General features: G+C 52.2%; 1 protein-coding gene across 1 annotated transcript in view; it reads left to right on the top strand.

Annotated features, from left to right (window-relative positions):
• MAVS (mitochondrial antiviral signaling protein) overlaps nucleotides 1–8,863 on the top strand; it is a 9,651-nt gene extending 788 nt beyond the window's left edge. Inside the window, exons 2-6 of the mRNA XM_005874684.2 lie at nucleotides 901–1,075; nucleotides 2,643–2,815; nucleotides 3,551–3,707; nucleotides 5,886–6,385; nucleotides 7,321–8,863. Coding sequence (XP_005874746.1) covers nucleotides 901–1,075; nucleotides 2,643–2,815; nucleotides 3,551–3,707; nucleotides 5,886–6,385; nucleotides 7,321–7,776 — 1,461 coding nt within the window. The 3' untranslated portion in view covers nucleotides 7,777–8,863. The remainder of the gene's footprint in view (nucleotides 1–900; nucleotides 1,076–2,642; nucleotides 2,816–3,550; nucleotides 3,708–5,885; nucleotides 6,386–7,320) is intronic.
• The last annotated feature ends 3,261 nt before the right edge of the window (nucleotides 8,864–12,124 follow it).

Below are 12,124 nucleotides of genomic sequence, written 5' to 3'. Positions count from 1 at the left end.
ATCGAACCCAGGACCCTTCAGTCCGCAGGCTGACGCTCTATCCACTGAGCCAAACCCGGCCAGGGCCTCACATAAACTTTTATCAGAACCATCTTTTTCTTTTTTGAAAAAGATATTTTTGTTGATTTCAGGGATAAAGGGAGAGGGAGAGATAGAACCATCAGTGATGAGAGAGAATCATTGATTGGCGGCCTCCTGTACGCCCCCTACTGGGGATTGAGCCCACAACCCAGGCATGTGCCCTGACCTGGAATCGAACCATGATCTCCTGGTTCATAGGTCAGTGCTCAAACCACTGAGCAACAACGGTGGGTTTTGTTTCTGCTATCTGGTTGCTTGTTTTTATGTGGGAATTCAGGTGGATTTAAAGCTCTGCAGCTGCTGCTTCATCTCAGAATCTCCCCAGTTCCTCCCCTTCCCTGGTCCTTATTGGCCTCCTCTCTTTTCCGTCAAGCCCTTCGTCATCTGCAGTTTCCTACACACCTTTCTCCCGTTTGCTAATCTAAACCCTTTTGCCGTGGAGGCTGCATAAACAAACCCCAGGCTTTGGCATCAGACTCACTGGGTTCCGATCCTGCCTCGCTGCTGAAGGATCTTCGCTGCCTTACTTCTGCCACGCCTCAGCTTCCTCGTCAGCAGAGTAGGAATAATTGCATTAAATAAGATAATTCATGCAAAGCCCTGAGCTAGAGAACCCAGGACACAGTACGAGCCTCTTTCCTGATAGCTGCCTTTAAACTTGAACTCAAACCCTAACTTTGCCCTGGGCTCTGACCCAGTGTCAGATGGTTGCTTCCTTTTTCTGGCTGCTTGGGGCCCCTCTCTGCAGCTGTCCCCTCTGGAGTGGGAAAAGGGCCAGGGCCACCTGGCTTGAGCAGGGCCACGGGCTGTGTCTTCCAGGACCTACTGCGGGCCCACCTCGAACGCAGGGGGAACCAGAACACCATTTGGGATCTCTTCAACAGCCTTCAGCGGCGCAGTGGCTGGGTGGAGTCCCTCATCTGGGCACTGAGGGCCTGTGAGCTGGCTGCTCTTGCTGACGAAGTGGACCGCGTCTATCAGAGCAACCTGCCTTGTAAGCCCCTACCCTGGCCCTGCTCTTGGAGCCCCTGTCTGTTCCCCTGCCCTCCACTCTCCCTGTCCCCTCACTCCTGCACCTCCTCCCTTCCTCTGTCACCCTCCCTCCCATCACTCCGGGGCAGTAGACAAACCTGGGTTTAGGTCCCAGCTTAGCTACTTAGCTGTGTCCCTTTGGCCGGGTCTCTTAATTTTCTGAACCTCAGTCTTCTCTGTAAAACAGGGCTTATGGCAACATGTACCGCATGGGCCTGTGGTGGATACCCTGGGATGTCAGCATGTGGGGTGCTTAGGGGGGCTGAGCACCTCCCTGTGCTCAGCAAATGGAGCCTCCTCTCATTTTTGTGGCTGTGATGTTTGCCTCCCACCCCTGTTCTCACTTTCTCCTGGCTCCTCTCCCTCAGTTCACCTTCTCTCTCCCCACTCTTCTCTCTTTCCTTCCCTTTACTGTCTCCTTTTTCTCTATCATGGGTTTCTTTTTTCCTTTCCCCACATCTCTTCTCTTCCCTTAGAGCCTTCTAGGTTCCCCACCCAATTACCCCTGAGCTCCCCTCAATACCCGCTGTCAGGCCAAATGCCCCTAGGGCAGTGGTCGGCAAACTTCGCTCGGCAAACCGCGGCTCTCGAGCCACATGCGGCTCTCTGTCCCCATGAGTGTGGCTCTTCCACAAAATACCGACTTCTGCACATGGGCCACGAAGTTTCAATCGCACTGTACATGCGCGCCCGCACGTGGTATTTTGCAAAGCCTCAGCTTCCTCGTCAGCAGAGTAGGAATAATTGCATTAAATAAGATAATTCATGCAAAGCCCTGAGCTAGAGAACCCAGGACACGGTAAGAGCCCTGAGCTAGAGAACCCAGGACGCAGTTTGCCGACCACGGCCCTAGGGCGTTTTGTGATGTCAGGGTCTGAGGGACTGAAACAGGAGAAAAGGCAAGCCAGCCCTATTTATATTTCAGCCTAGAGACCATTCCTGAAGCCCTGCCTAGATTTATAGCCTTACAATACCATGCTGTTTGTCTTCTATCATTTTTCTCTACCTTCTGTCCCTCCCTCCCTTCCTTCCAAACCTGTCTCTTTATTTGTGGAGATTAACAGTGATTCCCTGCGTACACACCACCATGGTGGGGCCAGGGGTAGGTGATGGGGCAAAGGAGAGGGGCTGAAGAGGAGGCAGCATCAGGTAGGGGGTCAGTTGGTGGTGACAGCCACCCACAGGAGGAGAAAGCCACTGGGTTCCAGAACGCCTGGGGACAGCGAAGCCGTGACTGCTGACCCAGTCTGGGTGGTGTGAGGCCAGCGAGGCACCCCACATTCTCCCCTTCTGTCTTGCTCCACCTTCCTCTCCTCGTCCTCCCCAACCCCTGCCTCCCTCCCACTTCTGCCTCCCACTCAGTGAAGCTTGTCTCCTCTGAGGAGTGCCAGCCATATCAGGACAGCTTTGGAGCTGTGGGGGTTTTGACAGCCATGGCCCTGGGGGTCCAAGAGCACCTCTCCTGTCACTGCTTAGGTGCTTAGGAACACCCCCGATTCCCCCTTGGCATCACTATGTCTGTCCTCCAGTGAGCCAGAGACGCCCCCCAGCCCCACCGCAGCCGCCGTCAGTTCCTGCTGAGACACCAGGGCCCTCCACACCCGCTGTGGCCCCCAGTGCCTCTCACAATAGCTACGGAGACGAGGAGCCAAGTTACCCCATGCCTGTCCAGGACACCCAGTCACCAGCATCCCCGGGAGAGGTATGTCCTCACGATCTGCCTTCTGCCCCCTGCTTTTGTGTTGCCATCTGCCTACTTCTGCTCACCCAGCCTTCCAGAAGCCCTCTCCTACACCCCACAAATCGTGCCTAATCTCTGCTCAGAACCCCAGGGCTCCCCTAATGGGGATCTGCCCCAGACCAGCTCCCAGACTGTTGGCCACGGCTTCACTCTGTGGCAGCCCAGTCCTCTCATCAGCTAGCTGTGCGGTCACAGTTTGAGGTCTTTGCAATGGTGCATGTGAGATGTTGAGAGACTAGGGGTTGACCAGATGAGGGGGCGTAAGGTAGTAGGAGGTGACGGGGTAGCGGGTGGATGGTGGAGCTGTAATTATTGCCAATAAAGTGAAGTTTGGGGGAAAGAAGGCGGATTCTATTGGGATAGGATGAATGGGCAGTGGGTGTCCTGGAGACACCAAACTGGATTTGAAGCCCAAGAAAGGGGTCTGTGCAATGGCCTTACAGAGGGGGACCTTTCTACAAGACCAGAGGGATAGATAGGGACTCCCCAGGGGATGGAGTGTGTGTTTTCTATGAGGTGGGTTCAGAGTCACCTGTAGAGAGGGTCTGGCTATAACTGAAGCTGAAGCAGTGGCTTCCTTGTTTCCTGTGCTCCGTGGCGTGGGCTGAGGCCTCTAGGAGCCGCCCCCAAGCATAAGCTATCCTTTGCCAGCTCCTGGGAGAAGCAGCTGCCTTATTCACATTTTGCCTCTTGCAGAATTCAAAGAAGTCCCCACAGACAGACAGCTCTGGGGCTGACCTGAGGAGGCCCAGTGGCCCCCAGGAGCCCTCCTCTGACATGGCGTCCCTCAGCCCCCTGACCTCCAGTGGGCCTCAGGAGCAGGAAAAAGAACTGGGCAATACCCACATGACAGGTACGTATAGAATCTGGAGGCGAGGGCCTCCCTGATCTCTAAGTGAGGGTGACTGTTAGAGTTGCCCCTCTGGCTTTCTTAGACAAGAGGCAAGGGTGGGAATGAAGGGAGTTTACCCCAGGGAGAAACCCAGTTTCTTAGAGGGTGTATTGGTTAGCATTTGCTGTATAACAAACAGTCCCCCAGAACCTAATAGCTTAAAATTTGACCATTTATTTTATTCATGATTCTGTGGGTCAGCAATTTGGGCTGGTACAACTAGTTCAGATTTGGCTGAACTCCCTCTTGTGTACACACTAGCGTACACATAAGCTCTGCTTGTAGCTGTTGTCTGGGGCACCTCGGTTCTCTTCCGTGAGTCTCATCCTCCAGCAAAAAGCCCATTTTATGGCAGCTGAGCAGAGTTCTGAGAAAGAGAGGGATGTTGGGGCACAGGCTCAAAACTGGCATGGTGTTCCTCGTGCCGCATTGTATGGGCCAAAGCAAGTCCTAGGCCAGCCCAGAGTCAAGGAGTAGGGAACATTCCATCCTTAGATGATAGGACTGACAGTCACATTTCAGAGGGCATGGATACAGGTAGGAGAAGAGACTTGGGGCTACTTCTGCACTCTACCAAAGGCACTGTGTAGGGATCTGCCAGTACCTGGAGGACAGTGCAGAAGGGAGAGTACAGGGCTAGGGCTGCTGTTGGCAGGGGAGCACTTAGGCACTGCCTGCCCTAAAATGGTCTCAAGCTCCCAGAAAATCATTAAAATTTCTCAGCCCCCAGCAGAAGTATGGTCTTCATCAGCCAAAGGCCTGAATCCCCACACCAGACCTCAGGATTCCCCCTTAGGTATGTAGAGCTGTCCACTCTGACCCTCCAGGCTGGCATCTCTCTGCGCCACTATTTCCCAAGCTGTGTTCCACATGACACTGGTGCCCGGCCAGCCCTCGGTGCCCCTGGGACAGCCACAAGGCACATGAGCAGTTAAAGGCTCAGAGAAGCCATCTTAGTGGCCCTATACTTCTGCCACCTCATACCCTGCCCCAAGCACCCATTTGCTTTTTGCAGTGTCAGCTTGCCATGCAATACCTTTCAGGAAATGCTGCTGTGGACCAGAGAGAGGCAAAGGGCACTTCGATTTCATTCATGTGTGGACAGGTTCCACAGGATTCCGTGGTGTTATATCTGGGGTGGTGGGCACATCAGAAGCACTCCTGGCCTTTGTCAGCTGTAGGGTGTGGAGTATGCATTCTCAGAGTTCCATAGAAAATCCTGACATAACTGCCCTATGGACCATCACCCCCTGTTCCCTCTGCTTCCCCCAGGGCAGGCCCTCCTTCCAGGGGTGGCTTTGTGCCTGCACACCGCCCCCCCCCCCCCCCACCCCCCACGCACACATCAAGACCTTAGGCCTCCTAGGAGATTTGCACGCACTGGGGGTTGGCTGGGCCTCTGGGACCACGTGACTGGTATGAGCTCTGCTTGAGCTATCCTGCTGCCCTGGTCCAGGATTGTCCTGCTGGGGTGAGGCAGGGAGAAAAGATGGCAATGGGAAGAACATCTAGGATCCCACCAGGCTAGGAAGGAGATGGAAAAGGCAGGCAAGGAGGAAAGGGGGTGTGTCCCAGGCAGGAGGAGCAGAAGCAGAGCAGATAATCAATGATATTCAAGCTCCTAGCGCAGTTATGGCGAACCTATGACACGCGTGTCAGAGGTGACACGCGAACTCATTTTTTTTTGGTTGATTTTTCTTTGTTAAATGGCATTTAAATATATAAAATAAATATCAAAAATATAAATCTTTGTTTTACTATGGTTGCAAAGATCAAGAAATTTCTATATGTGACATGGCACCAGAGTTAAGTTAGGGTTTTTCAAAATGCTGACACGCCGAGCTCAAAAGGTTCACCATCACTGTGCTAGAGGCTGTTGGAGAGACGGACCATTTCATTCTCGTGAGAGAACAGACTCGGTGCTATAGGTCAAGGACTGAGGATAGACAGGACCAAGGATGTGTCCGTAGCTGTTGGGCCTTCAGGCCTGGGAGCAGTGACCACAGGGACTGGGTAGGAAGTTGAGAAGCCTTGATGCCATAGAGATGGAGTGAGCTGGGGCAGAGGGACCCTTTTCCAGCTCTCTGATCCCAGCCCTCCCGTGGGTTTGTGTTTCCTCTTTTGTCTTACCACCTGCAGACATGGTCTCCAGCATTGCATCATCCCATGGGCCGGTGTCTCCAACTGTCTCCTTCCAGCCCCTGGCCCGTTCTACCCCCAGGGCAAGCCGCTTGCCTGGACCCCCAGTGTCAGCTCCGTCTACTGGCACCTTCTCCTCCTCTGCAGGGGGTGCTAGTGATCAGGCTGAAACTACCACCTGCTCCAGTGGAGTAGCGGTACCCACCAACTCTGTGACCACCAGCACAGCACCTTCCAAGGTGCCCCACCACTCAGCACTTACCAGCACAGTGCCTTCCAAGTTGCCCACCAGCTCAAAGACCCCTGGTATAATGTCCTCTAATGTGCCCACCAGTCTAACACCTTCCAAGTTGCCTATCAGTTCAACACCTGCTGGCACAGTGTCACCCAAGGTACCTACTGGCTTGGTGCCTGACCACAGGATGCCCACGAGCTCGGTGTCCAGCAAGGTGCCTGCCAACACAGCACCCACCATCAGGAGTAGCAGCAGACCCTCGGAGGTGAGTCCTCACCCCTCCAAGCAGTGATCCAGGCCCCTTCCATAGCCCTGTTCTTGGACCCTTGCCAGTCTCCATTCTGGTTCAGAGCCTCTTTTTGAGGGTATAGGCACAGCTGAGAAGTAGCCTCATCCAGACCCCACACCATGTCCTTTAGAGGAGCGGTCACCAACTGATGGTCCGCAGACCACTGGTGGTCCATGAGGTTCGAAAGGTTGGCGACCGCTGTTTTAGAGTAATAACCATCATTAGAGCTCTTAAGTGTGGATACGTCAGGAGAGTCGGACAAAGTGGGCCACCCCCACTGGTCACATGCATTAATCCATTTAGATCTCACAGCTCCCTGGTAAGCTTAGTAATTCAGTTTTGCAGAAGAGGAAGCAGGGAGAGAGAGCGGAATGGCCTGTCTGCCTCGACACTTTGCTCTGCCCCTCCATGACCCGGGTTTTACAGACAGCAGTCCCATCCCATCCAGCCTGGGCAGCTGCTCTGACCCAGCAGCCCCCCACAGCTGCCTCTTGGAGCCTGCACATATCACCCTACTGCTGCTATCTGCCCAGAGGAACCAAGCCCATGTGGCTGGCCACTCCATGGTCCTCGGGCCCAGGCTGAATGTTGGTTCAGGATGGGGCCGTACACACCAAGGGCTCCCAGGAGTGGGGTTGGATTCACAGGCAAGCCAGTGAGTAGGGACAGGGCTGCCCTGGAAGAAGTCACCACTGATGCTGCTGCAGGGCCTGGGTCGCCTCCCCCTAACTGCTTTCCTAAACTATTGGTGGGTTGACTTCCTAAGAGGGTGACCTCATGGGTATAATGGGCTGGGAATTACAAGGTTGGGGTGCTAGTTCATGCCCTGGCCTAGGAATGGGGCCGTCCAACCTGGCTTGCCATCCCCAGGCCCTTCCATCATCTCTCTCTCTCTCTCTCTTTTTTAACAGGAGACGCCAGTGTCTCCAGCGCCCACAAGTGCCACTGCTAGAGGCAGCTCATCCTATGCAGACAGCCGCTCCAACAGCTGGGGCTCAGGGCTGGAGCTGAGCAAGCCAGGCGGGCTATCTTCCCAGATAGACAGCCAGCCATTCTCTGGCTGCTCTGCGGACCTTGCCATCAGCTACAGCAACAACACAGACTCAGGACCTGACAACGCTCCGGAGGAGAACGAGTACATGTCAGGGGACATCCTTAGAATCCATGTAGCTGAGGGTCCCAGCGCTGACCTCCTGGCAGGCAGTCCTGGGCTGCACGCTGCCTCCCAGCTCAAGGAAGAGAAGGAAGTGGTGTGTGATGGGAAGGCTCAGAGGGCTCCATGGCTTGGGGTGGCTGCTGCCGGGGCAGGGGTGCTCCTGGCCACAGTCCTAGTAGTTGTGCTGTACCGGCGACGCCTACACCAGTGAAGCTCTCTGCCCTTCCCACCATGCATCTGCTCTGTTCCCATTTATACACCTGTCCTGAGGCATGCAGCTAGTCCTACTCTCCTTGTCCCTTCCTTGGGTCTGGCAGAGACTGGGTCAGAGGGGGCTACAGCCCTCGGGGGAGGCTGTGCCATTGCTGACTGAATCCTGGGAGGCAGCATTTCTGTCTAGCTGGTGCATTCTGCAGCTTCCTTACCATCCTTGGCTTTCTGGGCTCAGGCATATGTCCTGTGCCCTCCAGACCTGCCGCCCAGCAATCTGGGTTGTCGCCTTTGTCCTATGGAGGAGTTCCCTCTGTCCACGCCTTATCTATGTTTGCCATGGATCAGGAGGTGCTGCTGAAGAGTGCAAAGGGTTGGTCAACCCTAACCCCCATCCTGCCCTGGTCCCTGGCAGCTAACGGGTGTCCAGGGAGGGAGATCCACAGGACCTCGCTCCTGAGGCCATTGCCTTGAGAGCAATGAGAGAACACTGGAGCTGCTTCTTGTCCCCTGCCCCTTGTGTTCTCTGCCCATGCCAGGAAAGGGTGGGGAGGAGCCTGGAGGATCCCATAGACCCCTGGGAAGGCCCCTTTCCAGTCTTCTCACCCCCTTCTCTGCTTCCCTTTCCTCCCGGTCCCCATCCCCATGCAGGTTGGGAAGGGGCCCTCTTTGGGGCAGACTCAGGCTGAAGTTTGGATTTCAGCTTCACCCCTTCCTGGGCTGTGTGGCTTGGGCAAACAGAAGATCAAACTGCTCTGGTCTTGCTCTCCCTCATGGACTGTGAGTATCATGGTTCATCCTTCACTGGGTTCTAATGAGATTGAAGCATACAGGTGTTTGTCAAGTGCCTGGCCCAGAGCAGGTGGCCACTAATTGCTTCTCCCACCTCTCCCCTGCCCACTCTGATAGAGATGAGGGCATGAGAGGCAGAGTGCCCAGTGGGTAAGAGTAGCCTAGGCCTGAATCCCGCTCTGCCTCTCACTCACTCTGTGCTCTTGGGCAAGGTGTTAACCTCTGTGCCTGTTTTCTTAGCTGTGAAAGAGGGATGAATAGTAAAAATAAATAAATAAGTATATGTATATATATTTCTCCTAGTGTTGTTGTGAGGATTAAATGAGTTTATATGAATCTTAGAATGGTTCCTGGCATTTACTAAGGTTGGGAAACATGTCATCATTCAAATTGGAAGGGCTGGAGCACCTGGCTACAGCTTTAGAGGCAGACTCAGACCCTACTGCCTCGTCCCCAACCCTATTTAAAATTTTTTTTATTGATTTCAGAGAGGAAAGGGAGAGGGAGAGAGAGAAACATCAATAATGAGAGAGAATCATTGATCAGCTACTTCCTGCATGCCCCCTACTGGGGACTGAGCCTGAAACCCAGGCATATGCTCTGACCAGGAATCAAACTGGGACCTCCTGATTCATAGGTCAACACTCAACCACTGAGCAACACCAAACCAGACCCCTCTTCGTTTCTTGGTCTCTGTGGGTGGCATCCAGTTCAGTGTGTGAATAGTACTGGATCTCTGTCTTAGGAGGAGGGGGCCAAAGTGTCTTCCTTCATTGATAAGCACCTGGGAGGTGACAGTTGATGGGTGTGTCCGGTGGCACCTTGCCCCTTTGCACTAGGGGCTTCCTCTAGGCTCGGACAGCCCTTCCAGCAGGCAGAAGTTCCCATGCCGAGCCAGATTCACACTCCACAGCACGGCGCCTGCTCTCACAGGAGTCTCCTAGGAATGGAGCCTCAGGCCTTGAGGTCCTTGCTTTCCACCAATGCACTATCTTAAAGTTGATGGCCAAGGACAACCCTCTTTCAGGCGTCCCAGAAAAGTGGTGTCTAGGGTTCCTGGTCTAACCTGTGCTGGAAGTGATAACTCTCCATAGACCAAAATTACATATGCCTCTTGTGCTCACCTTTCTGCTCTTTTCCATGTAGCCCAGGGCCACGAAGTTCACACCTGGTGTTGGGCATGGTCACTCAGCATTACTCATTCCTGCTGCTGCTACTGTTAACAGCAGTAATAAAAAAAAGGGGGGGGGCTACCACTTAACCCTACACTTCACTGTGTGCCAGGCACTGGGCTTAAGCACTTTACATATATTGGCCCCTTTAATCCTCACAATGACCCTATTAAAGGGGTACCATTATGACCCAATCTATAGCTAGTTTGCAAGACTGGGAGGGAAAACTCTGGCCTCTGAACCCCAGAGCTAGATATTCTCCATGCCCATGACCCATAGTTTGGAGCCAGGAACCCCATTTAGAGAGAGTTCATACCAACACATCCCTGCCCAGTGTGCCAAGTTCTGCCACCTGCTATAATAGTGTAATAACATACAATGTGTAATGAATATAGTCTCAGAGATGTTGTAACAATATGACTATAATCATCATGTGTTTAGGTTCAATGGCCTGAGGCTGTGTCAGGTAGGGTAAGCCTAAAATGCCAGTCCTCTGGAAGCCAATTTGGTTTAACAGACATTGTTTTTTTTAATATATTTCTTTATTGATTTCAGAGAGAAAAGGAGAAGGAGAGAGAGATAGAAACATCAATGATGAGAGAGAATCATTGATCAGCTGCCTCCTGCACGCCCCCTACTGGGGATTGAGCCCACAACCCAGGCATGTGCCCTTGGCCGAAATCGAACCTGGGACCCTTCAGTCGGCAGGCTGACGCTCTATCCACTGAGCCAAGCCGGCTAGGGCTAGCAGACATTGTTTAATAAAGGATCCCCCATACTGGGTCTAAGGCCTAAAATGAGGAAGACACCTATTGCATACCCTCCAATGATTAGAGATGGCTCACAGAGTGTGGTGGAGACAAATAGGTTTTCATACCATCCTTTCACGTATTTATACAATATTTATATTATACCTACTGTGTGCAGAGTACTGGGAAAGGCTATGGAGATGCAGAATAATACACCAAAGAACCCACCCTAAGAGTCCCCTTCCACCACTTATTGTTTCCAATACAATAGTGAGTGGTCTAGCCGTAACCGGTTTGGCTCAGTGGATAGAGCGTCGGCCTGCGGACTCAAGGGTCCCAGGTTCGATTCCAGTCAGGGGCATGTACCTTGGTTGCGGGCACATACCCACTAGGGAGTGTGCAGGAGGCAGCTGATTGATGTTTCTCTCTCATCTATGTTTCTTCTCTCTATCCCTCTCCTTTCCTCTCTGTAAAAAATCAATAAAATATATTTTTAAAAAAATAGTGGTCTAAAGGAGTGTTCCTGAAGCATAGGTGGGGATGTGGGGAAGAGAGGAGTATTGTCTGGGTCAGTTATGTATTATTAATAATTATAATGCCAACCCTGGCTGGTGTGGTTCAGTTCGTTGGACATTGTCCCGTGCATCAAAAGTGTGCCGGCTCAGCCCTAGCCAGTTTTGCTCAGTGGATAGAGCAGCGGCCTACAGACCAAAGGGTCCCAGTTCAATTCCAGTCAAGGGCACGTACCTGGGTTTCAGGTTTCTCCCAGGCCCAGGCCCTGGTTGGGCCATGTGCAGGAGGCAACCAATCAATGTGTTTCTCTCACATCGATATTTCTCTCTGTCTCTCCCTCTCTCTTCCAATCTCCCTAAAAATCAATGGAAAAATATCTTCCGTTCAATTCAATTCCTGGTGGGGGCACATGCCCGTATTGTTTGTTTCAATCCCCCCCATGCAAGGAGCGTGTGGAAGGTGGCCGATTGATATGTCCCTCTCACATCAATGTTTCTTTCTCTCTCTGTAAAAATCAATTAAAAATCTTCTTAAAAATTATTGTAATACCGAAATCCAGGAAAACAGTAACACATGGAGCTGATAGGGAATAAGAAAAATATTAACTATAAATTTACAAAGACACTACCAGAAAGGCTAAAACAAGAATGTCTGACAAGATCAACTGTTGATGAAAATACTATAGAGTAACAAACTCTCATGAACTTCTGGGGGCATGTAAGTTGGTATATAACCTCTTGGAAAACTGGCAGTACTTACTAAAGCTGAACACATGCATAACCTATGACTCAGCAATTCCACTTCTGGGTCTGTACACAACAGAAACAAGAGTTTACGTCTACCAAAATATGTGCAAGTATGTTTTTTTTAAAATTTAAATCTTTACTGTTGAAAGTATTACATATGTCCCCTCCCCCGCCCCCCCCCATTGACTCCCTCTAGCCTGCCCCCGGCCCCAGGCCTATTGTCTGTGTCCATGGGTTATGCATATATACATAAAGGTCTTTGGTTGATTACCTCCCTCCTACCCTCCTTCTCTCCAAGATTCCACACTCTGTTCCATGCTTCCATGTCTCTGGATCCACTCTGTTCATCAGTTTATTTTGTTCATTAGATTCCACAT

The sequence above is a fragment of the Myotis brandtii genome, unplaced genomic scaffold, assembly GCF_000412655.1.
Source record: "Myotis brandtii unplaced genomic scaffold, ASM41265v1 scaffold45, whole genome shotgun sequence".
In the NCBI taxonomy this organism is placed as follows: Eukaryota; Metazoa; Chordata; class Mammalia; order Chiroptera; family Vespertilionidae; genus Myotis; species Myotis brandtii.
This window is presented reverse-complemented; position numbering and strand designations above follow the sequence as displayed.